General features: G+C 42.5%; 2 protein-coding genes and 1 long non-coding RNA gene across 6 annotated transcripts; 1 reads left to right on the top strand and 2 right to left on the bottom strand.

The window, feature by feature from the left end:
* Window positions 1–5,641: 5,641 nt before the first annotated feature.
* LOC115140988 (cyclic AMP-responsive element-binding protein 3-like protein 4) lies at window positions 5,642–11,030 on the bottom strand. 2 transcript variants are annotated; one of them, XM_029679540.2, is made up of 10 exons: window positions 10,934–11,030; window positions 9,106–9,261; window positions 8,674–8,938; window positions 8,427–8,569; window positions 7,910–7,999; window positions 7,598–7,704; window positions 7,273–7,341; window positions 7,087–7,171; window positions 6,908–7,004; window positions 5,642–6,816 (listed from the first exon to the last, which is right to left on the bottom strand). In XM_029679540.2, the coding sequence occupies exons 2-10, from the start codon at window positions 9,256–9,258 to the stop codon at window positions 6,491–6,493; spliced, it is 1,335 nt and encodes a 444-aa protein (XP_029535400.1). In that variant the 5' UTR covers window positions 9,259–9,261; window positions 10,934–11,030; the 3' UTR covers window positions 5,642–6,490. The 2 variants fall into 2 exon arrangements, with proteins under 2 accessions (XP_029535400.1, XP_029535399.1); XM_029679539.2 differs by lacking the exon at window positions 10,934–11,030 and adding an exon at window positions 9,996–10,326.
* Window positions 11,031–11,067: 37 nt separating this feature from the next.
* On the top strand, window positions 11,068–26,204 carry LOC115140989 (zinc transporter ZIP1). 3 transcript variants are annotated; one of them, XM_029679542.2, is made up of 4 exons: window positions 11,068–11,156; window positions 22,382–22,673; window positions 24,229–24,359; window positions 24,695–26,204. In XM_029679542.2, the coding sequence occupies exons 2-4, from the start codon at window positions 22,484–22,486 to the stop codon at window positions 25,388–25,390; spliced, it is 1,017 nt and encodes a 338-aa protein (XP_029535402.1). In that variant the 5' UTR covers window positions 11,068–11,156; window positions 22,382–22,483; the 3' UTR covers window positions 25,391–26,204. The 3 variants fall into 3 exon arrangements, with proteins under 3 accessions (XP_029535402.1, XP_064856122.1, XP_029535401.1); XM_065000050.1 differs by lacking the exon at window positions 11,068–11,156 and adding an exon at window positions 20,459–20,557; XM_029679541.2 differs by lacking the exon at window positions 11,068–11,156 and adding an exon at window positions 21,793–21,943.
* LOC135559646 (uncharacterized) lies at window positions 21,846–24,232 on the bottom strand. The gene is made up of 2 exons (XR_010458457.1): window positions 24,053–24,232; window positions 21,846–23,908 (listed from the first exon to the last, which is right to left on the bottom strand). It is a non-coding gene; the product is annotated as an uncharacterized LOC135559646 (long non-coding RNA).
* Window positions 26,205–26,254: the final 50 nt, after the last annotated feature.

The following is a 26,254-nucleotide window of genomic DNA, read 5'->3' as shown; positions in this document are numbered from 1 at the left end:
CATACTCGTCACCAAACCCACTGGCTCCAGGTAATCTACATGTCTCTGCTAGGTAAAGCCCCGCCTTATTTCAGCTCACTGGTCACCATAGCAGCACCCACCCATAGCACGCGCTCCAGCAGGTATATCTCACTGTTCACCCCAAAAGCCAATTCTTCCTTTGGCCGCCTCTCCTTCCAGTTCTCTGCTGCCAATGATTGGAACGAACTGCAAAAATCTCTAAAGCTGTAGACTCCTACCTCCCTCACTAGCTTTAAGCACCAACTGTCAGAGCAGCTCACTGCACATAGTTCATCTGTAATTAGCCCATCCAATCTACTTCATTCCCATACTGTATTTATTTATTTATCTTGCTCTTTTGCACCCCAGTACCTCTACTTGCACATTCATTTTTACCTTTATTTAACTAGGCAAGTAAGAACATATTCTTATTTTCAATGATGGCCTAGGAACAGTGGGTTAACTGCCTGTTCAGGGGCAGAACAACAGATTTGTACCTTGTCCGCTTGGGGGTTTGAACTTGCAACCTTCCGGTTACTAGTCCAACGCTCTAACCATTAGGCTACCCTGCCTTACCTCTCTTATCCTACCTCATTTGCACATGCTGTATATAGATTTTTCTACTGCATTTTTGATTGTATGTTTGTTTTATTCCATGTGTAACTCTTGTGTTGTTGTATGTGTCGAACTGCTTTGCTTTATCTGGGCCAGGTCGCAGTTGCAAATGAGAACTTGTTCTCAACTAGCCTACCTGGTTAAATAAAGGTGAGAAAAAAAAATCTCCCCTCGACACACCATCTGATTCAAACAGAACATCCAGTTCCACCATCTTCTCACTTGTGTTTTCCTGTTGACAGCGGCTTCTTCTTCTTTGGATTTTGATGGCAGACTACATCCTATAAGGTGTACAGAAAGTACATGGGGGAATATAAATATATCTAAATAACACACAAAGAATAATTGGGCTAGGGGGTACAATATCACATTACACAAGGACCTGATGGGACATACATACACTTATAATTCTAACAGATTTTTTTGTTAGTAGTGTTTAATTGTCTTAAAATACAGTTCAATTTATTTTTGTAAGGTAAGAAAATGTGGTGTTTTGTTTGTAAATGTACATTTGCGAGTAGAAATTTGGCCAAAAGAATAATGAAATTAATTACATAAAATTGTTTCAACTTATTTCTATCGTAGGTAAACAATCCAAGCAGTACATCTCTCCACAATAGTGTAAAATCTTCATAAATGTGTTCAATTATAAATCTAATGATGTCTTGCCACAGTTTCCTTACATGAATACAATGCCAAAAAGATGCAACACCGTTTCTGGATGGTCATTACAAAAGGTACAATTGGAGATTATGTTTTTCTTAAACTTCTTCATATAGTGGTTGGCAAGATAATATTTATGAATAATTTTAAACGAAACTTCTTTCATTTTGTTAACGAGTAGGTATGTGTATGGCATCATCCAAACTTTTTCCAACAGATACTATCAACAAAACCGTTCCAATAAGGCATGACATAAGGTCAACATCCTGCTGACACAAGATTCGTATCACTCTGTTGTTGAATGGACCAAAAGAGAAACAAATACTAGTTGGCTCACCAATAAGATATTTATTATTTCGGAACCAATATTCTAAAAACAAATAATTATTTTTATACAATATATCCCGATTATTCCATATATAATATCTGTGTGGAGAAAAATGATGCTTATAAATTTAGGACCATGACAAGAAAACCTGCCGATGAAAAGCAGAGAGTTTCACTGGAACTTTGTCAATATTATAATTGCAAACCAACATGAAGTTAAGGCCACCAAAAGTAGAGAAGACATGATGAGGAATAAAATTCCACATAGAAGTGGGTCTTCTTAGGAATTGTTCTTTCCAATTGAACTTAAAAGTATTATTTAAGGTGGTAAAGTCCAGAAAATTCATTCCACCATACTCATAAGTGTTCATTACAACAGTTTAACAGTTTTCCTAATGTATTGGGTACGGTTTCTCCACAGAAAGTTGAAAAGCATCTGCTCTATCTCTTTGCTGATTTTACCATCAAGAGATAAAGATAGAGCGCCATATGTTAGCCTAGAGATACTTTAATGCTCGTCGAAATGGGTAGACCAAGGCGCAGCGTGATTTGGGTTCATCATAATTTATTAGAATGTGAACCAGCAACAAAAACAATAAAGAGGATAAAACAAACAAACGAATGTACAGCCTTGTAGGGCTCAAAAGCAACAATGGGAAATGGCTACCTAAATATGATCCCCAATCAGAGACAATAAACAGCTGCCTCTGATTGGGAACCATATCAGGCCACCATAGAAATACAATTCCCCTAGATAACCCACCCTAAATCACACCCGACCCAACCAACATAGAGAATAAACCGCTATCTATGGTCAGAGTGTGACAGATACCTTCAGCCTTAGTTATTAGGACTCTTCCTTTTAAAGTTAAGTCACTCTGTAGCCATTGATTTAGCTTCTGGGGGTTTTTAATAAGAGGGTTAAAATTTAGTAAGCCTCTAGACTTCTGATCCTTAGTAATGGTTATGTCTAAATATGTAAGTTCTTCTTTCACTGGAATACCATAATATGAAGGTGTCACAATCTTTGACAGCCATGAGTTCACGTGTATTCATGTTAAGATATAAACCAGACGCTTTGGAAAAGGATAGTATCACATTGATCGATATGGGAATTTCGTTAGCGTCTTTCAGAAAAAGTGTAGTATTGCCAGCCAGCTGGCTTTTAATCATTTCTTTACCAGCTATGGAAATACCTTGTACAGGACTATTAGTTAAAGAATTTGTAAGAAGTTGGGTGATTAATAAAAACAGATACGGAGAGATAGGACAACCTTGCCTAATTCCTTTCTTTAACTCAAATCTTTTTCACACTCTCTCTCCAGATGAAATCTCGCGTCTTGTGACGGCCGGCCGCCCAACAACCTGCCCGCTTGACCCTATCCCCTCCTCTCTTCTCCAGACCATTTCCGGAGACCTTCTCCCTTACCTTACCTCACCTCGCTCATCAACTCATCCCTGACTGCTGGCTACGTCCCTTCCGTCTTCAAGAGAGCGAGAGTTGCACCCCTTCTGAAAAAACCTACACTCGATCCCTCCGATGTCAACAACTACAGACCAGTATCCCTTCTTTCTTTTCTCTCCAAAACTCTTGAACGTGCCGTCCTTGGCCAGCTCTCCCGCTATCTCTCTCAGAATGACCTTCTTGATCCAAATCAGTCAGGTTTCAAGACTAGTCATTCAACTGAGACTGCTCTTCTCTGTATCACGGAGGCGCTCCGCACTGCTAAAGCTAACTCTCTCTCCTCTGCTCTCATCCTTCTAGACCTATCGGCTGCCTTCGATACTGTGAACCATCAGATCCTCCTCTCCACCCTCTCCGAGTTGGGCATCTCCGGCGCGGCCCACGCTTGGATTGCGTCCTACCTGACAGGTCGCTCCTACCAGGTGGCGTGGCGAGAATCTGTCTCCTCACCACGCGCTCTCACCACTGGCGTCCCCCAGGGCTCTGTTCTAGGCCCTCTCCTATTCTCGCTATACACCAAGTCACTTGGCTCTGTCATAACCTCACATGGTCTCTCCTATCATTGCTATGCAGACGACACACAATTAATATTCTCCTTTCCCCCTTCTGATGACCAGGTGGCGAATCGCATCTCTGAATGTCTGGCAGACATATCAGTGTGGATGACGGATCACCACCTCAAGCTGAACCTCGGCAAGACGGAGCTGCTCTCCCTCCCGGGGAAAGACTGCCCGTTCCATGATCTCGCCATCACGGTTGACAACTCCATTGTGTCCTCCTCCCAGAGCGCTAAGAACCTTGGCGTGATCCTGGACAACACCCTGTCGTTCTCAACTAACATCAAGGCGGTGGCCCGTTCCTGTAGGTTCATGCTCTACAACATCCGCAGAGTACGACCCTGCCTCACACAGGAAGCGGCGCAGGTCCTAATCCAGGCACTTGTCATCTCCCGTCTGGATTACTGCAACTCGCTGTTGGCTGGGCTCCCTGCCTGTGCCATTAAACCCCTACAACTCATCCAGAACGCAGCAGCCCGTCTGGTGTTCAACCTTCCCAAGTTCTCTCACGTCACCCCGCTCCTCCGTTCCCTCCACTGGCTTCCAGTTGAAGCTCGCATCCGCTACAAGACCATGGTGCTTGCCTACGGAGCTGTGAGGGGAACGGCACCTCAGTACCTCCAGGCTCTGATCAGGCCCTACACCCAAACAAGGGCACTGCGTTCATCCACCTCTGGCCTGCTCGCCTCCCTACCACTGAGGAAGTACAGTTCCCGCTCAGCCCAGTCAAAACTGTTCGCTGCTCTGGCCCCCCAATGGTGGAACAAACTCCCTCACGACGCCAGGACAGCGGAGTCAATCACCACCTTCCGGAGACACCTGAAACCCCACGAAGTACAGTTCCCGCTCAGCCCAGTCAAAACTGTTCGCTGCTCTGGCCCCCCAATGGTGGAACAAACTCCCTCACGACGCCAGGACAGCGGAGTCAATCACCACCTTCCGGAGACACCTGAAACCCCACCTCTTTAAGGAATACCTAGGATAGGATAAAGTAATCCTTCTAACCCCCTTAAAAGATTTAGATGCACTATTGTAAAGTGGCTGTTCCACTGGATGTCATAAGGTGAACGCACCAATTTGTAAGTCGCTCTGGATAAGAGCGTCTGCTAAATGACTTAAATGTAAATGTAATGTAATGTAGGTGCCATGTTTCCGTTTGACAGAGCTGTTACCATTTCTATAGAGTCTTAATAGCCGTACAGAAATAATCCCCAAAGACAAATTTCTCAAGGGAGTGGAAGAGGAACTGATGGTCTACTGTGTCAAATGCTTTATAAAAATCAAAAAATAATATGAAGCTATCCTCAGTTATTAGGTCTGAGTAGTCAAGTGTGTCTAATACTAGGCTGATTTTGTTAGAAATATGACTGTTCTTCATAAAGCCAGACCGTGTTTCATCAATGATTGCATCCAGGACTTATTTAATTATTTTTGCAAGTAGTAAGGCTTATATCTTAAAGTCATTATTGAGAAGTCAAATTGGACGCCAGTTATCGATGAGCAGCATTTCTTTTTTAGGCTTAGGTATCAGTGTTATTAACCTCTGGCTCGTTGTAGGAGGGAGAACATTGTTTTTAATACTCGTTAAAAAGACTTCAAGTAGGAAGGGAGCTACTTGTTCAGAAAATAATTTGTCAAATTCTGATGTAATTCCATCAACATCTGGGGATTTATTGTTCTTTCTATGTTTGAAAGCTCCAGTCTTTTTCAAGCCTTTGATAACCACGGTGTTTGCGCCTACCATTTTCTCAATGGTGTCAGACCTGGAGTTGATGAGTAAGGAGAGGGTAGCCACAATGTCAGAGTCCATGTTTTTTTTTTTTGGAGGGTGGAGGTTTGCACGGAGTAACCGGTAAAGAGGGGAACTCGTCATCTTCAACAGCATTCAAAAGCATGAGATTATCCTTAGGGCAAGCATAGTTATGGCAGTTGTCAATACATTTTTTAATGGATTTCTTCAATGCTCTGAATACTCAAACTTCAGGTAGACTATATAATTACGATAAAGCAAAACCAGTATTGTTCCCATTTAATAAATATAAAAAGTAAAGTAAAGCACATAAAATAGGACACCAGCAACCACTAAAATTAGGATAGCAAGTTCTGTGAAGAGTATACATTTGGACCACAATTCCATGCTTAAGATAAGGACATGTTTGGATTGTACACACTGTTTACCTCTTAACTGAATGAGGGCCAAAGGACATTTTTAAGTGCATGGAAAAGACATGACAGTTTGCTTACAGTGCCAAATGAGTCTCTCAGCATTCAGTTATGGGAGCTGCAAACTACATTAAGCACAGATGCCAGTCAGAAACTAGCTAGGCAGTTTCACAAACAGTTTGTACACGAGTAGTTAGTTAGTCCAAAACATAATCCATCGGTGTAGGCTCACTTTCAAGGAGTGTGTGTGTGGTGTACACTAAGACTTGCTTAAAGAATGCTTAGCCAAAACAATATATTCATATCTGTGGTGTTTTTGAGGCTACAATCTAACAACCTTCATCCTTCCCACAGGATGTACTAACTAACTCCTCGGAGTTCAAAGTTAGAAATGTACTGAAATCTTTATCATACAAACATTAAGTGATGCTTAAATAGAAAAATCAAAACAGTCAAAAATGTTTAACCCATTTTGAGGACCATTCCACCGAATCCCAGATTAAACTTTGTTTGCACCACAGCACCAAAAAAGAGTAAGGCAATGGTTAGGCATTGAAGGCACCCAAAGGGGTCTTGTTGAAAACCAATGTGGTAATGGGGCAGCATATTGGACTTGTCCTTTGTTCATAATGAATTCAAGGAGCTTTGAAGAGCTCTATAAAGCAAATGGAATGTAGTCAAACTAGTTCATCAACAATGTCTACATCTCATCAGTGTGGGCTGGTTTGGTGGGGTCAAGGCTTGCACTCCCTTTTCCTGTTGCTGACACCAGGGCCAGAGGTTCAGTCTGCCCTTCATCCAGAGTCGAGCTGTTCCCTGGTTGGCTCTCCTCCAGGGCCACATCCTCAATGTCAGTGATTTTGGGACTTTCTATTGGTTGCTTTAGTATGATGGAAGCAACCGGGGGATCTGATTGGCTGAGGTCACGGGAAACGGGTAGGGAATCGGGCTGAATGATACGGTTGTCCACATCCTCAGCAGCTTGCAAGGATGAAGCAGGATCTGTGAGGATGCTTCTGGAGATAACTGAAATGGTAAAGAAGAGGGAAGGCTATTTAACTTTCAACGCTTTCAGAAGAAAAATGATCCATTATTAATTCCTAAATGGATAACTAACCTCCTTTTGGTGTATAGTCCTCTTCTATGGATGAGGAGCCCCAGTTGAAGGGGCTGTAACTTGGGAAGATGATGAGGCCCAGAGAGAAGAGGATAATCTGATGGGAAACAACAGACACACGTTCAATTCACTTTTTTTTAAGATCACCCTGAAAGTACACAAAGGCATGGAGGTCTCACCATGACGCAGGTGCTGGTCTGTGCTGCTTTAGTGACCGTCTGCTTGATCAGCGACTGTAGTCTGCGCAGCTGAGCCAGGAGAGACCTGTGCATGGAGATATTATAAAAACACCAGAACTAACAAGACACAAACATCTTCATTGGGCATCATCAGTGCAAAAAGGTGATGTTAGCCAATTAACTTACATGTTGTGTTTCTCCAGCTGTTCCACGGTCCTCTGCAGCTCTTTGTTTTGCACTGAGCAAGCTGCTGCCCTGAGACACAGAAAATACCTAGGGTCACTGACAGAAAAGTATTCCTACTGTCCGACTGTGTCACACCATTGGGGAGAGTCAACAGAATAGAACAGAAGGACCCATTGTCAGGACTTCCTACTGCACATGCCTCACTGTTGTAACACAAATGAAAATGCTAAGGAAATGCAAGTGACTTGTTTATAGAGGTTATCCACCATGTGACTACAAAGTGGGTCCACTTTTCATGGAGCCTAATTGAAGCCTCAGGCCTCACCTGCTCTCAAGCCCATCCACATAGTCCTTCTTCCTGCGACGGCTGTCTTGGGCTGACTGTTTGTTGCGTATTTTGCGTCTCACTTTTTTCAGTATCCGTTCCTCAGCCTAGAAGGGAATTCAGTCCAGTACATTTAGATGCAATTAAACTCAGAGATAAACAATTTCAGTCAATTTCAGTCAAATCATATAAAATATACAGCAAAGTCATTTGTTATGTCAAAGTTGTTATGCAAAAGTAATGTAAACCAAGTGCAAGCAGGGAAGTAATGGATTGGGGTAGTGTACCATCTACTGTGCGTGTGTGTCTGACCTTGGTGAGGGGCAGGTTGTTGGGCAGAGATATCCCCTCTTGGTTCAGCAGTTTCTGCTCCTCCTCAGTCAGTGTGAGGTCAGGGTAAAGCTGATCAGGAGAAGAGGATATTGTGTTTATAATCCTCACCGCCATAATCCCATAGAGAGACACTTGAACAACCACCGGGGTCTCAGACTAACAATCCCCCTCCCCCACTATCTTCTTATTGTGCCTATTTATCCATTCATTAGGGACTGGGGCCTATGGATTTCACCACATCTTTACAATACATTTGCAGGCCTCCTGTATAAATCAGCGGGAAAGATTGTCACTATGTAATTACATCTAATTAGATGGTAAAAACATTCCCTATTCATTTGGGATTGAGCCCTGCAGCTTTGTCCTAATGAATACGGTGGGATCTTCACAACAGATGCCATTGAATATGGACTTATCTTGGCATAAGACCACTTTTGTGGTGTGAAAATATCAAAAACTCTTATTTTGGAGTCAACTTGCCCCTTTTAAGTCTCACCAGTGGGCTGTCTGGACTGGTGGGGCCTGAGGTGGTACCAGAGTGGGTAGAAAGATGACCATGGTCAAATCTACCAGCGGATACTAGGGGTAACTCGTTGACGATACAGGACTCCGAGATCAACATCTGAGAACTCCAATCATCTGTAGCAGAAGACATAGGAAAAGAGAGTAAACTCCCACCCAACACACATGGACTCACACACACAGATGTGTGTGCGCTAGCGTACACACACACACACACTCACCCAGTTCTATGGAAATGACATCAACACTATGCTGCTCTGGCTCCGTCTTGATGTTGGCCAGGGTGCTGATGTCATAGACCACCTGATAGATAGTTGTGGGGACCTGAGAGGGGTCCACCATGGCAGTTAGGGGGCTCTTGGAGCAGGGTTCCTCAGAGATGCCACTGTCGCTCTCTGAGGAGGTCTCCACTGGGTCTCTGGTAGGGAAGACGTCATTTGGATTGATGGCATAAAGCACATCCTCTGACTCGCTGTCGTTTAGACCCTGTAACATATGGAGAGGAATTAGGTAATACTTTAAGCAAATGGGTATAATACATTATTACATGTTAATAATGTTTTAATAAATAAAGTTGAGTAAATATTGCCCCAGGTCTTTACAACTTGGCTCACTATATTGTACAACTAGTCATAATGGGAAACCATCCTTACACTTTGGGGGTCTACCGTGCATTCATCCAGGGGTTTTTCAGAGCCAGCATAGATAACATCAGAGCAAGAAAATGGCCCTTCCAGTCCCCAACTCTCCTCTGTCATACTGTCCTCTTTGTGACAGAAAAACAGCTCTCCATTCTCTATATCCATGTCCTAGAAGAAACAAAACAGCAGTTAGAAGTATTACAAAATATTGATCAATTCAGTTCACTTTTGTGTACTTCTCTTATTGCACTGTCAATCTTACAACTCTTTGTTATTAAAGTGTTTGAAACTCATATCTATGTTGTTGTAAGTGGAGATTTATAAAGCATGAAGAAGGTGTGGCAACTGCTCAGAGAGCTGTTTAAAGGGTGGAGCTATATCTATTATTACTGTTTGATCAGTGGGAGTCCTTTCGCAAGAGGATATCAGCATCCTGGTGTGCACGCACGCACAAACACACACAGTTGTATTAAAAACTGATAGGCTTTCTCAATAGCAATTGTACCCCCTCATAAAATCTGTTACCCTTTTTTGGCCTCATATTTAATATGTAGGCCTACTAGTTAGGCTAGCAGAAATGATAATATCACGTGACCCACACCAGTAGTCTTTAATAAACTATAGTCTGTCTATACGTATATTTTCTATATCGTAGGCTATTGCCTGAATATTTCAGCCAAGTGTTCAGATAATGATCTCACGCTATTAAATGACGGAACTTAAATAAAGTTTATCCATTAAAATTCAACATTGGCAAACGAATGCCTTCTTGGTTCGTATTAGATGTTGAGTTTGACACGACACCTCGGTCATGTATAGGATTCCGTTCCCTGTCAAGCAGGATAAACAAGTGTTACATTGTACTCTCCAACTATAGCTTCACGACACCACAAACAACTTACTTGTCTGCTGCTGTTTTCAGAAGCGATGATTCTTCCGAATATAGTATATATATAGGTCTACTTCAAGAGCATTAGAACAATAGAAGGCCCAACGTGAGTAGAAAAATGCAGACGAGTAGTGTTTAAAGATCAACCAGTGTAAAACGCATTTCTCCCAAAAATCCAGCTGGCAATTCTCATGTCAATCATCCCGGAGGGCGAATAACCATACTGACACGGCGGATGTGCGTCGCCTGTACGCAACAGTTGGCTCTAAAATCACTAACTAATAGAGTATGTGGATTTCTCTCTGTGTCTTACTTATTCCATAATGCAAAAACATGTCCCTTTCATAAATCAGTACATTTACACCAACCTTGTACAGTTCATAAACGTAAAAAACAAACGAAGTCCCTCCCACTTTACCCCTTTGATTCGGCAGGGCAATTTATGTGTGAATACTTCGTGGGCACAATGTAGCAGTGAATTAGATATTGTACTGGACATACTGGAAAAGAACAGTTACAGTATCGTATTGAACTCAAAAGACCTTGACTTTTGCCAACATTCTCTATTGAGACGTTTTTGCAGTAGGAAAGTCAGAGCAAAATCAAAGGATCATGGCAAAATCTAAAAGTGTGTCACACCATCTGGAGTTCTGACTTTAAACAGGTTATGGATATCTCAAAGCAGTGTTTATGGTTTGTAATACATGGCTGGCACATCAATGATGGCTGGAAGAGCCTGGTCGGTTGGTGTTCCTTGCAAAAATGGATAGCAGGGTGGTGAGTCAATCTTTGTATGTGTTCACTGCTCTCTTTGCACTTATCTATTTACAATAGACACTTATCTTTTTGTCTCACCATTCTTTGTAGTTGATTGACTGATCAAGAATGGAAAAGGCAGCCAAATGTTGCGATCTTGAATGTAACTTTGTGAAATTGTATCATTCCCTTTACCCTGTAGGTGGCGTTAGTCTGTCCTGCTGATGGATGGTGGGGAGACCATTGTGGTGCAAGGGCTGTGGGTGGCTCCTAGTGTGAGTGGCCAGGGGATTACTGGTGCCATCCAGAGATATGTGACAGTGTATTCCTGCAGTCACTTTCCACAGGTCACTTGCCCGAAGACTGTGCCGACCCCACACCTGAAAAACTGTATAGATGTCACCTGTTGGCCAAAGAGGTAGGCCTACATAGCTTGCATGCCAGTGTGGTTTGTATTGAGCATGGACGTGCACAACTGTAGTCCTTGATGGCCACAGTTCTGAGGCCCAGTCATTTGACATATAACATTCTCTAGTTGTGTAATTTACAATTATACACTACCATTCAAAAGTTTAGGGTCACTTAGAAATGTCCTTGTTTTTGAAAGAAAAGCATATTTTTTGTCCATTAAAATAACATCAAATTGATCAGAAATACAGTGTAGACATTGTTAATGTTGCAAATGACTATTGTAACAGGAAACAGCAGCTTTTTTTATGGAATATCTACATAGGTGTATAGAGGCCCATTATCAGCAACCATCACTCCTGTGTTCTAATTTGAACTTGTACTTTTAAAAATCCAACTCTCTAAAAACAAGTCCCTCACCGTTGCCACCTGCTATAGACCACCCTCTGCCCCCAGCTGTGCTCTGGACACCATATGTGAACTGATTGCCCCCCATCTATCTTCAGAGCTCGTGCTGCTAGGTGACCTAAACTGGAACATGCTTAACACCCCAGCCATCCTACAATCTAAGCATGATGCCTTCAATCTCACACAAATTATCAATGAACCTACCAGGTACCACCCCAAAGCCGTTAACACTGGAACCCTCATAGATATCATCCTAACCATCTTGCCCTCTAAATACACCTTTGCTGTTTTCAACCAAGATCTCAGCGATCACTGCCTCATTGCCTGCATCCGTAATGGGTCAGCGGTCAAGCGACCTCCACTCATCACTGTCAAGCGCTCCCTGAAACACTTCAGCGAGCAGGCCTTTCTAATCGACCTGGCCCGGGTATCCTGGAAGGATATTGACCTCATCCCGTCAGTAGAGGATGCCTGGTTATTTTTTTAAATGCCTTACTCAACATCTTAAATAAGCATGCCCCATTCAAGAAATTTAGAACCAGGAACAGATATAGCCCTTGGTTCTCTCCAGACCTGACTGCCCTTAACCAACACAAAAACATCCTATGGCGTTCTGCATTAGCATCGAACAGCCCCCGTGATATGCAACTTTTCAGGGAAGTTAGAAACCAATATACACAGGCAGTTAGAAAAGCCAAGGCTAGCTTTTTCAAGCAGAAATTTGCTTCCTGCAACACAAACTCAAAAAAGTTCTGGGACACTGTAAAGTCCATGGAGAATAAAAACACCTCCTCCCAGCTGCCCACTGCACTGAGGATAGGAAACTCTGTCACCACCGATAAATCCACTATAATTGAGAATTACAATAAGCATTTTTCTACGGCTGGCCATGCTTTCCACCTGGCTACCCCTACCCCGGTCAACTGCACTGTACTCTCTTCTCTGTATGTATACATCAATGATGTCGCTCTTGCTGCTGGTGAGTCACTGATCCACCTCTACGCAGACGACACCATTCTGTATACTTCTGGCCCTTCTTTAGATATTGTGTTAACAACCCTCCAGACGAGCTTCAATTTTTAAATTTTACCTTTATTTAACTAGTTAAAAGTCAGTTAAAAACAAACTCTTATTTTCAATGACGGCCTAGGGACAGTGGGTTAACTGCCTGTTCAGGGGTTGAACGACAGATTTGTACCTTGTCAGCACAGGGGTTTGAACTTGCAACCTTGTGGTTACTAGTCCAACGCTCTAACCAATAGGCTACCCTGCCGCCCCATTCAATGCCATAAAACTCTCCTTCCGTGGCCTCCAACTGCTCTTAATGCAAGTAAAACTAAATGCATGCTTTTCAACCAATCGCTGCCCGCACCCACCTGCCCGTCTAGCATTACTACTCTGGACGGTTCTGACTTAGAAAATGTGGACAACTACAAATACCTAGGTGTCTGGTTAGACTGTAAACTCTCCTTCCAGACTCGCTTCAAACATCTCCAATCCAAAGTTAAATCTAGAATTGGCTTCCTATTTCGCAACAAAGCATCCTTCACTCATGCTGCCAAACATACCCTCGTAAAACTGACCATCCTACCGATCCTCGACTTCGGCGATGTCATTTACAAAATAGCCTCCAATACCCTACTCAATAAATGGGATGCAGTCTGTCACAGTGCCATCCGTTTTGTCACCAAAGCCCCATATACTACCCACCACTGCAACCTGTACGCTCTCATTGGTTGGCCCTCGCTTCATACTCGTCGCCAAACCCACTGGCTCCATGTCATCCACAAGACCCTGCTAGGTAAAGTCCCCCCTTATCTCAGCTCGCTGGTCACCATGGCAGCACCCACCTGTAGCACGCGCTCCAGCAGGTTTATCTCTCTGGTCACCCCCAAAACCAATTCTTCCTTTGGCCGCCTTTCCTTCCAGTTCTCTCTGGGACAATGACTGGAACAAACTACAAAAATCTCTGAAACTGGAAACACTTATCTCCCTCACTAGCTTTAAGCACCAGCTGTCAGAGCAGCTCACAGATTACTGCACCTGTACATAGCCCATCTATAATTTAGACCAAACAACTACCTTTTCCCCTACTGTATCTACTTTTCACATTCTTCCACTGCAAATCTACCATTCCAGTGTTTTACTTGCTATATTGTATTTACTTTGCCACCATTGCCTTTTTTTGCCTTTACCTCCCTTATCTCACCTCATTTGCTCACATCGTATATAGACTTATTTTTCTACTGTATTATTGACCGTATGTTTGTTTTACTCCATGTGTAACTCTGTGTTGTTGTATGTGTCGAACTGCTTTGCTTTATCTTGGCCAGGTCGCAATTGTAAATGAGAACTTGTTCTCAACTTGCCTACCTGGTTAAATAAAGGTGAAATATATATTTTTTTTAAATGGCACATTGTGTTAGGTAATCCAAGTTTATCATTTTAAAAGGCTAATTGATCATTAGAAAACCCTTTTGTAATTATGTTAGCACAGCTGAAAACTGTTGTTCTGATTAAAGAAGCAATAAAACTGTCATTCTTTCGACTAGTTGAGTATCTGTAGCATCAGCATTTGTGGGTTCGATTAAAGTCTCAAAATGGCCAGAGACAAAGCACTTTCTTCTGAAACTCGTCAGTCTATTATTTTTCTAAGAAATGAAGGCTGGCTCTAAACTGGCTCTAACCAGAATAGAAAGAGGAGTGGGAAGCCCCAGTGCACAACTGAGCAAGAGGACAAGTACATTAGAGTGTCTAGTTTGAGAAACAGATGCCTCACAAGTCCTCAACTGGCAGCTTTATTAAATAGTACCCGCAAAACACCAGTCTCAATGTCAACAGTGAAGAGGCCAATAAAAATAAAATATTAAGATGGGCAAAAGAACACAGACACTGGACAGAGGAACTCTGTCTAGAAGGCCAGCATCCCCAAAGTGAAATATACCTGCTGGAGCGCGTTCTATGGGTGGGTGCTGCTATGGTGACCAGTGAGCTGAGAAAAGGCGAGGCTTTACCAAGCAAAGACTTATAGATGACCTGGCGCCAGTGGGTTTGCAACAAATATGAAGCAAGGGCCAGCCAACGAAAGCATACAGGTCGCAGAGGTGGGTAGTATATGGGGCTTTGGTGACAAAACGGATGGCACTGTGATAGCAAATTGGATGTAGTCTATGTAGAGTGTTGGAGGCTATTTTGTAAATTACATCGCCGAAGTCAAGGATCGGTAGGATAGTCAGTTTTCGAGGGTATGTGTGGCAGCATGAGTGAAGGACCCATTGTTGCAAAATAGGAAGCCGATTCTAGATTTAATTTTGGATTGGAGATGCTTAATTTTGGATTGGAGATGTGAGTCTGGAAGGAGAGTTTACAGTCTAACCAGACACCTAGGTATTTGTAGTTGTCCACATTTTATAAGTCAGAACTATCCAGAGTAGTAATGCTAGACGGGCAGGAGGGTGCGGGCAGCGATTGGTTGAGAACAGTTGGAGGCCATGGAAGGAGAGTTGTATGGCATTGAAGCTCGTCTGGAGGTTAGTTAACACAGTGTCAAAAGAAGGGCTAGAAGTATACAGAATGGTGTCATCTGCGTAGAGTTGGATCAGAGAATCACCAGTAGCAAGAACAACATCATTGATGTATACAAAGAAGAGAGTCTGCCCGATAATTGAACCCTGTGGCACCCCCATAGAGACTTCCAGAGGTCCGGACAACAGGCACTCAGATTTGACACACTGAACTCTCAGAGAAGTAGTTGGTGAACCAGGCGAGGCAGTCATTTGAGAAACCAAGGCTGTTGAGTCTGCCGATAAGAATGCAGTGATTGACAGTGTCAAAAGCCTTGGCCCGGCCGATGAAGACGGCTGCACTGTATTGTCTTTTATCGATGGCGGTTATGATATAATTTAGGATCTTGAGCGTGGCTGAGGTGCACCCATGACCAGCTCGGAAACGAGATTGCATTGCGGAGAAGGCATGGTGGGATTCGAAATGGTCGGTGATCTGTTTGTTAACTTGGCTTTTGAAGACTTTAGAAAAGGCAGGGTAGGATAGATATAGGTCTATAACAGTTTGGGTCTAGAGTGTCAGACACTGCAAGGACATCAGGGTTGGCGGAGTGTGCTAAAGCAGTGAATAAAACAAACTTCGGGAGGAGGCTTCTGATGTTAACATGCACGAAACCAAGGCTTTTACAGAAGTCATCAAATGAAAGTGCCTGGGGAATAGGAGTGGAACTGGGGGCTACAGGGCCTGGGTTAACCACTACATCACCAGAGGAACAGAGGAGGAGTATGATGAGGGTATGGCTAAAGGCTATAAGAACTAGTCGTCTAGTACGTTGGGGACAGAGAATAAAAGGAGCAGATTTCTGGCGGTGTTAGAATATATTCGGGGCATAATGTACAGACAATGGTATGGTAGGATGTGAGTACAGTGGAGGTAAACCTAGGCGTTGAGTGGTGATGGGAGAGGTTTCGCCTCTGGAGGCACCAGTTAAGCTAGGTGAGGTCTCCACATGTGTTTGGGGTTGGACAAAAGAGCTATCTAAGGCATTTTGAGTGGGACTGAGGGCTCTACAGTGAAATAAAACAATCAGAACTAGCCAAAACAGCCGAGTGATCATAGGGGCAAAAGAGAAGTAATAGGTGAGCCAGGGTGCCGTTCTGTAGTCACTTACTACGCTAGGTGAGCAGGGGACACAGCGTTCAGAAAAGCTAGGGGGCCGGGGCTTGTAGATGGTTCTTCCGGAACATCGTAACAGAATAGCGGAGGTATTGTATCCCTAGAATTAGCTGCTATATGGGCCTAGCTCGAGGCTAGCTCAAGGCTAGATGGTGCTTGCTTCGGGACAGAGGTGTTAGCTAACAGTAGCCACTCGTTTGCAGCTAGCTAGCTGCGATGATCCGGTGTAATGATCCAGAGCGGCAGGAATCCGGTGTTGTGGTAGAGAGAAGCAGTCCATATGTTCTGGGTTGATATCGCGCTGTGCAGACTGACAGGTGTTGTCCGAGCTAAGGCTGACTGAAGACTGCTAGCCATGGCTAACAAGGACTAGTAGCTAGTTAGTTGGCTAGCTCCTGATGGAAGTTCCAGTTATAAGGAATAAAAAATAGCAGAGCCGTACCACATTGAGTGAGGCGGGTTGCAAGAAAGTATATTTAGTTCGTAGATAGAAAGTGAGATTAAGATATATACGAAATAGACCGGCTATTTACACAGGATAAGATACGGGATAAAACAAAGACAAACATCCTACTGCTACGCCATCTTGGATCCGGTGTGTCGGATTGTGTTGTTGAGCATTCATGTACATATAATAACACCGTAAATTCAAAAGCTGTATCTTCATACTGAATTCCAAACCAGGCCTTTAGCCAAAATGTCAGACAATATGTTTAATATATTAATGTCCTTCATACTGTATTTCGTGGTTTATTCGTATTATGGAAAATATAAATTGGATAGGATATCCTGTATACTATGGCAAAATAGGACAGTTATGGCTTCAGGGGCAGAACGACAGATTTGTGCCTTGTCAGGTAGGGGGGTTTGAACTTGCAAGCTTCCAGTTACTAGTCCAACACTCTAACCACTAGGCTACCCATGGAACTCTGTTTTTCTTTTTTTTATACAAGGCAAGGTTTGCCTCTTTATGATCTCACATGATCTCACCTCATAAGAACTGGGTTGTGGCATCAGCAATTTCTGCCTCAATAAATACATAAAGAAATTGTGTTGGTGATCTTTTGAAAAACACAGAACAATATACTATGCAATCAAGATATTTTTATTCTATACAGGAAGTAATAAAATACATTACCCAGTGAGCAAAATTGCTTTGAAAATACTTTTCGATACGTTGACATCACGTGCATTTCAGGTGCCGAATGAAAGGTTAGAAGACGTCTTATACGGACATCAAAAATACGTCTGTAATGGATGTCAAAAAGACAATTTACAGACGTGAAAAATATGTATTTTTCTGTCATTGATTCTATGGACAAATTTCAACTGCACATACATTCTCAATTAAGTAAGCATTCTATCACAAGAATATAGGAAAGACTGCAACTGAAGTATTTGATCACCTACCAACCAGTAGTTCTGCTTTTCTGATGTATCAAATACTTATGTCATGCAATAAAATTCAAATGAATTACTTAAAAATCATACAATGTGATTTTCTGGATTTTTGTTTTAGATTTTGTCTATCACAGTTGACCTATGATAAAAAATTACAGACCTCTACATGCTTTGTAAGTAGGAAAACCTGCAAAATCGGCAGTGTATCAAATACTTGTTCTCCCCACTGTATGAGTGTCTGCTGAATGACCAAAAAAAAAAAAACGTGGATTGATGGCAGCCTTGTGAGGAAACTGAAAGAGAGAGATGCTGCTTTAACACGGCAAGGTGACCGGGCACAATTGTATGGTTAAACAGTATAAATATGATCAATACAGATAGATTAAGATGACAATACACTAGTATAGGGACAAAGTGGAGGGGCAATTCAGCGGGTCTGACAAAAGACGTATCTGGCAGGGGCTTCTAACATCCATGGATTTCAAAAAGAAAGCCAATTACGTCACAGACACCAACGCCGCTCTACCGGATGAGCTGTTTTGTTGCCTTACAACCTGGAATTAAAATGTATTTTTTGGAGGTTTGTATCATTTGATTTACCCAACATGCCTACCACTTTTAAGATGCAAAATATGTTTTATTGTGAAACAAACAAGAAATAAGACAAAAAAACTGTCAACTTGAAAGTGCATATCTATTCATCCCCCCAAAGTCAATAATTTGTAGAGCCACCTTTTGCAGCAATTACAACAGTTTCCCAGTCCCTGCTGATGAAAAACATCCCCACCTGCTGCCACCGCCATGATTCACGGTGGGGATGGTGTTCTCCGAATGATGAGAGGTGTTGGGTTTGCGCCAGACATAGCGTTTTCCTTGATGGCCCAAAAGCTCAATTTTAGTCTCATCTACCTTCTTCCATTTATTTAACTAGGCAAGTCAGTTAAGAACAAACTCTTATTTTTAATGACAGCCTAGGAACAGTGGGTTAACTACCTTGTTCAGGAGCAGAACAACAGATTTTTACCTTGTCAGCTCCTTCCGGTTACTAGTCCAACGCTCTAACCACTAGGCTACCTGCCGGCTACTTTCCATTTGGTTGGGGAGTCTCCCACATGCCTTTTGGCGAACACCAAAGGTGTTTGCTTATTTTTTTCCTTAAGCAATGGCTTTTTTTCTGGCCACTCTTCTATAAAGCCCAGCTCTGTGAAGTGTACAGCTTAAAGTGGTCCTATGGACAGATACTCCAATCTCCGCTGTGGAGCTTTGCAGCTCCTTCAGGGTTATCTTTGGTCTTTTTTTGCCTCTGATTAACGCCCTCCTTGCCTGGTCCGTGAGTTTTGGTGGGCGGCCCTCTCTTGGCAGGTATGTTTTGGTGCCATATTCTTTCCATTTTTTAATAATGGATTTAATGGTGCTCTGTGGGATGTTCAAAGTTTCGGATATTTTTTATAACCCAACCCTGATCAGTACTTCACAACTTTGTTCCTGACCTGTTTGGAGAGCTCCTTGATCTTAATGGTACCGCTTGCTTGTTTGTGCCTCTTGCTTAGTGGTGTTACAGACTCTGGGGCCTTTCAGAACAGGTGTATATCTACTGAGTTCAATGCAAATAGTCCGGGTAACCATTTGGTTACCTGTTCAGGAGTCTTATGGCTTGGGGGTTTAAACTGTTGAGAACCTTTTTGTCCTAGACTTGGCACTCCGGTACCTCTTGCCATGCGGTAGTAGAGAGAACAGTCTATGACTGGGGTGGCTGGGATCTTTGACAATTTTTAGGGCCTTCCTCTGACACCGCCTGGTGTAGAGGTCCTGGATGGCAGGCAGCTTTTCCCCAGTGATGTACTGGGCCGTACGCACTACCCTCTGAAGTGCCTTGCGGTCGGAGGCCGAGCAATTGCCGTACCAGGCAGTGATGCAACCGGTCAGGATGCTCTCGATGTTGCAGAACCTTTTGAGGATCTCAGGACCCATGCCAAATCTTTTTAGTTTCTTAGTTTCATGAGGAGGAATAGGCTTTGTCGTGCCCTCTTCACGACTTGGTGTGTTTGGACAAATCTAGTTTGTTGTTGATGTGGACACCAAGGAATTTGAAGCTCTCAACCTGCTCCACTACAGCCCCGTCGATTGAGAATGGGGACGTGCTCGGTGCTCTTTTTCCTGTAGTCCACAATCATCTCCTTAGTCTTGGTTATGTTGAGGGATAGGTTGTTATTCTGGCACCACCCGGCCAGGTCTCTGACCTCATCCCTATAGGCTGTCTTGTCGTTGTCGGTGATCAGGCCTACCACTGTTGTGTCATCAGCAAACTTAATGATGGTGTTGGAGTTGTGCCTGGCCATGCAGTCGTGGGTGAACAGGGAGTACAGGACGCGAATTTGCACTCACCCCTGGGGAGCTCCAGTGTTGAGGATCAGCGGGGAAGATGTGTTGCTACCTACCCTCACCACATGGGGGCGGTCTGTCAGGAAGTCCAGGATCCAGTTGCAGAGGGAGGTGTTTAGTCCCAGGTTCCTTAGCTTTGTGATGAGCTTTGAATAAGGTCCACCTGTGTGCAATCTAACTAATTATGTGACTTCTGAAGGTAATTGGTTGCACCAGATCTTATTTAGGGGCTTCATAGCAAAGTGGGTGAATACATATGCATGCACCACTTTTCCGTAAAAACATTTTTTAAACAAGTTATTTTTTCGTTTCACTTCACCAATGTGGACTATTTTGTGTATGTCCATTATGTGAAATCCAAATTTAAATCCATTTAAATTACAGGATGTAATGCAACAAAATAGGAAAAACGGCAACGGGATGGATACGTTTGCAAGGCACTGTAAACGCCTTTTTCTCACACTTCGAGTGTTAACGACTCTGATCTGCCAAGGAGAGCCCCAAGGAGGCTACGTGCTTAGGTCTCCACAGAGGACATATGTAAGTCATTCAAACGTGTTAACCCTCGCAAGGCTGCCGGCCCAGACGGCATCCCGAGCCGCAACCTCAGAGCTGATGTGTTTTCAGACATTTTCACCTCTCTAGCTTAGGCCGTTATCCCCTCCTGCTTTAAAATGTCCACTATCATCCCAATCCGTAGTACTCACGCTTTGAGAGGCTAGTCAAAGACCATATCACCTCCTCCGTCCCTGACACACTCGACCCTGCACCACAGCCTGGTATGGCTACTTCACAGTCGCTGACCTCAAGGCTCTACCGAGGGTGGTACGCTCGGCCAGTATGTTTAACAAGTTTAAACATCACAATAGAGTATGGCAGTTTAGCACAGTACGGTATGGCCCGGTACAGGACAGTCACGTTTTATTCAATAGAGTACAGGTAGAGTAGATTAGAGTAAAGCAGGGTACAATACAGAGCACTATTAAAAAATGTTTTTGTTTTTAAAGACCTCAACGTCTGTAAATGCTTGGTTGGGAAGTGTAGGCCTATACTCGTTCACTACAGTACTTCCCACAAATCTAAAAGCAGGATCAGTGGAATTTTGGGATAGTAGAAAGAGATTCCAAAATTTTTCTTAGGCTACTCGTCATGTTTCATGGTCATGGCTGTCATCCCATTTCTGACACCAGTGTAGCAAACAACAAACTCGGTTCTTGGTCCTATCGGACCAATCATAGAACTCTGTATGTAGCCAAATCAATGCCAGCCTGGACCAGATCAAATCTAAACCGATCATAGCCGTCTGTTGACGTTGAAATCAAGGCCAGTCCGGACCGCAACAAAAAATATAAATACCACAGGACCAGAAAAAACTACGTCCTTTATTACATTGCCTGACGGTAAATGCTTAGCTAGTATGTAGCCTACTAGGTTAGGGAACGCATGCGATTGTCATATTTAGCACATTTACTGGAATGATACAAAGTCTAGAGATGGCACATGATGTCCCCTCAATCCTTCATCTGTTGCAATTGTGTGCGATTTAATAAGTGATACAATGTACATAATCTATTGTATCAAAAGTCCACGAATGAATTAAACCGCGATAGTTCGAAGTTGCTTCGAAACAACTGATAAATGACCTGTTTAGCGGACCCCCAATCTTGAGATGAACTATCGACAGCTAAAACGCAGATCTGACTCGAGATCAGATTTCACTGAGCGTTGATGAATCCGGGATATGCCCCTCCCTCGAGGTCGTCCCAGCCTCATTCTGATCAGTTGAATCATCACTTCCCGTACAGAGTGCATTTTTTTGGCATAGCAGTAATGTAATTTTGCTGCCTTTTTCCCACTTGTTATTAAGTCTGTGCCAATACAAGCTGCTCACCAAGGCTGTCCTTTTATGAGAGAATACGACAGAAGGTAGTACATTATTTATGCTTGCTATTTGTAATGCGAGAGACGCCATATGCAGAAAGCTATACGTTTAGTCATATTGTTTAAAACTTTTTATGGACTAGCGATCGTTTTTAACTTTCTAAACGGCTGTACAGGATATTATAACAGTCCCGGTAAAGCAATTCAATATTATCTGATGTTAGATCAGTCACATGCTTTCTATGCCACCCCTTTCCTTCACAAACTGTATGTTTTCTATCCTTTCACATACTGTATCTGGGAATTCATGTTATTTGTTTGCCAAGATCCCAGAGCAGATGCTACAATGTGACATTGTCACAGAAGTCTCTCACCCTAAACCATGGGCACTATGAAAATGTATGCAATAAATGTCAAACTGCGTTTATTTGTCTTGACTTGATTTGAATGTAGGCAAATGTTACTCAAACTTCTCTGATGCAGGTGGTCTACCCCTCCCCATTCGACTGTAAGCCAATGGAGGGCGTCTGAGAGCTACTCTTTGCTGTTTCACTCAGGAGTGAAAGAGAAGCAGGGAGTGCAGAGATGGCTCTCAGAAAAGGATCTTCTGTTGCCCTCTCCGGGTGGCCATCTGAAGTGCAGATGAACCCAGTTTATGTCCCTGGCCTGGAGGTAAAGCTGGGAGCACTGGTTGTTCTTTTCTCCATCACACTGGTCTGTGGCTTCGCCCCTTTGTGCTTAGTCAGGGGGGCAGGGAGGTGCCATGTAGACCCAGGTAAGTGGTACTTTAGATCAGAATGAATTTTGAGAATGTGATTTAAAGGTAAAACCATTTGCATTAAATACAAATTTGACAGTACCCCTTTTGAATTTAATAGAACCTGCCTTACATTTTTTTTCCCATTGTAGAAGTGCTCAGAAAGTTACTTTTTGGACCTGAATGGCAAAATAGTCAAGAGATAAAAAGTACTCAGTTGACCTATTTTGCATACACACCATCCCATGAGACATCCATCTCTTCATCACTGGAAAATATAAAAACAGTTGAGATTTACATATTTAAAAGCTTATGAACATGTTTTTTTAACATTTTGTTTCTCCCTTAAATGTCAATTACACACAATGTTGACTTGGATGGGAATATCAGTAGTTTTATATTATACTGTCAATCCTCCATAGGAAACCTTTTGAAATATAGATCATAGAATAGACATGACCATTTAAATTGACATTCGACAATGGGTGGACCAGCAGAAATGTTTGTTAGTAATTAGAAGTACAAATGTCATTTAAATTAAAATGCCAATGGCGTACCAGCTAAATTGCAGAGGTCTGAAGGGATAGGTCCATTCTATGAAATATATTTCTATGATTGAAATGACACCCACCCTGTATTCAAGAGCATGTTGCGTCTCAACCGATGACGGGCACAACACACAAACCTCAGATGTAAAAATATGGTCTAAGCTACAACATACAGTACCAGTCAAAAGTTTGGACACACCTACTCATTCCAGGGTTTTATTTTAATTAAAAAATGTTCTACATTGTAGAAAAATAATGAAGACATCAAAACTATGAAATAACACATGGCATCATGTAGTAACCAAAAAAGTGTTAAACAGATCAAAATGTATTTTATGTATGTGAACATGAAGATTATTTTTTAAATAATTGATGTTAAGGTCAATTTTTTTTCAAATTAAAAACATTTTTCAATAAATGATTAAGTAGTTTGATAACCCTGTTTTGTAAGCTTTTAAATGGCATCAAACTGAACCGTTTACTTTTTCCAGTGATGAAGACATTTTGAGCACTTATCTCCTGAATGTTTTGGGATTGAGGTCACTTTCTGACCACTTCTTCCATGGGAAAACATGTAGGAAAGTTTTGTTTAAATCAAAAGGGATGCTGTCAAAAAGTGATTGAATTCAAACGGATTTATCCGAAAAGAGGTCCTGGGTGTAAACTTACTTGTTGACTCCTATGTGTTCCTTCCTTTCACAAACCCTACACGAAACAGAAAGACCCCCAAATCCATGTAAAGACAGTAGCATGTAAGTGGGTTCAACTTCCATGCACATCCGATAACGTTGCACAGGGCTGAATAATAAAGTGCAGGTAAATTAGTAAAAGGAAGACATACCTACTCACTTTTGTGTAATCTGTTGTCAAAATGTAGTCTGTCAAATCTGTATATTTTTTTCCATGGAGACCAGATGAAGACCAACAGGTTAAAACATTGACCGTACTTGTTGTAGAGCCTTTCAATAGACTTGCATGACTGGCTGATACATTTGTGGCTGAGTTGAGTCTATTGTATTCCACAGAAACGCGTCACAAGGTAGTGAGCTTGGTGAGCTGCTTCGCTGGAGGAGTGTTCTTTGCTACTTGCCTTCTGGACCTGGTGCCTGACTACCTATCTGGGATCAATGAAGCATTTAGTAGCCTGGGCATCACAGTAAGAATTTGGGGAAGTCCCCATTAGCGGTATCTTTTTTTGGTTTCTGCCCTTCCGGTTAGTCATTTCACATCTGATTAGTATTTAGGAAGCACAGCGTTATCTTGGTCTGCCCTGTATTACTTGATGTCAGAATTACATTTTTAATCTTTGTCAAATTTGAATGCTGAGAAAAATATAGATGAATGACTTTGTGTAGACTCATTTTTTTTAATAGATTTTTTAAATGTTACACTTGTCAGCTTAATCTGACTGATTAGTCTATCTTTGCGGTAGTTAGTTCTTCCAAGTAACTTATAGTGTGTGTTATCCTCTTGTCTATCTACCCCTTCCAGCTTCAGTTCCCTCTACCTGAGTTTATCATAGCCATGGGATTCTTCTTGGTCCTGGTGCTGGAGCAAATAGTCTTGGCCCTCAGAGACCGATCGGCGGGCCACTCTGAAGAAAGACGCGCACTATTGGTGGACTCCAGCGTCCAATCACATGACAGAGATGGCCGGAGACACTCCCACCACTCCCATGGTAGGGAGGAATTAGGGGGAGAGGATGCCCACTTCCATGTGGACTTTAACTCCACCTCGGCCATCCGGGCCTTCATTCTAGTATTTTCCTTATCTCTGCACTCAGTGTTCGAGGGCCTGGCTGTGGGGTTACAGGAGGACAGTCAAGAGGTGATGGAGATCTGTGTTGCTCTACTCCTCCACAAGAGCATCATCTCTTTCAGTCTAGCCCTAAAGCTGGCCCAGGGCAAGTTGCGGCGGGCAGCCGTGGTAGGTTGCCTCCTGCTCTTTGCCCTCATGTCCCCAATGGGCATTGGGCTGGGCATTGCCCTCACCGAGACCAAGTCATCCCCCCAGCACCAGCTGGCCAGGTCCACCTTAGAAGGCCTTGCGTCTGGCACCTTTATGTATATCACCTTCATGGAGATCCTGCCCCATGAGCTAAGCTCCCCGCAGAACCGCATCCCCAAGGTGGCCATGATTCTCACTGGGTTCGCAGTGGTCACTGGGATGCTGTTCATCAAAATGTAAATATTCTGTAGATCAATTCTTTGGGTCTGATTCGATCAAAAACAAATTTCCTCTTGCGCCGTGAGAATGCAATTTGGACTGATAAGCATTAAACAATGTTTACAGCATGAGACCAAAATATACTCAAGCGTGTCATTAATTCAAACAAGTTTTCTTAAGGTGCAGGGTGAATGCTGGTTTGCCTTACACTGGAAACTTGATTCTTTTAGTTTTAATATGTAGATGAATGTTATTCATTCAGATTTAAAAAAGGATATATGCTAATCCTGCCATGCTTTGAAATTAACATCATATAACGTTTTCTATTTTAGATATGAGAATTTGAATGTATCTATTTTTTATATAAACAATGACATGCTTCACAAGCTTTCTGTATACCGTGATGTCAAAATGACCTGATTTTAAAAAAGGTAATATGAGCATTATAAAACTCCTGGTTTGATATTATAGCATACCTAATGTTTTGCTGACTGTGAAATCTGACTAGCTGTGTCCTGAATTGTACACACATTTGTTTGTTCAGTATTATGACTGCCTAGCCCCTAAAAAAACATAAGAGCATATACAGCTGGCTACTACTTTAAATGCTTAAAAAGATACATGGAGTGGTTGCTCTTTGTCAGAGCCTTACATTGAGATCTAAATAGGCCCTTATTTCACTGCCATGTGGTGAGAGCTTTGAATTAGTCCTCTATTCTCTTGTAAAACTTGAGTTTGAATAATTGAAATGGCTGCTCTTGTTTTTATGTTCACTTTTATATCAGCACTTGTTTATCTGTACCTGGTTTACTGATTTAAAAGTAATCTGAAATTATTTAACATGTTTCCTAGTTCTTTTTCACCTGGAGAGCAATAGGATTAGTG

Source organism: Oncorhynchus nerka, linkage group LG14, assembly GCF_034236695.1.
Source record: "Oncorhynchus nerka isolate Pitt River linkage group LG14, Oner_Uvic_2.0, whole genome shotgun sequence".
Lineage (NCBI taxonomy): Eukaryota > Metazoa > Chordata > Actinopteri > Salmoniformes > Salmonidae > Oncorhynchus > Oncorhynchus nerka.
This window is presented reverse-complemented; position numbering and strand designations above follow the sequence as displayed.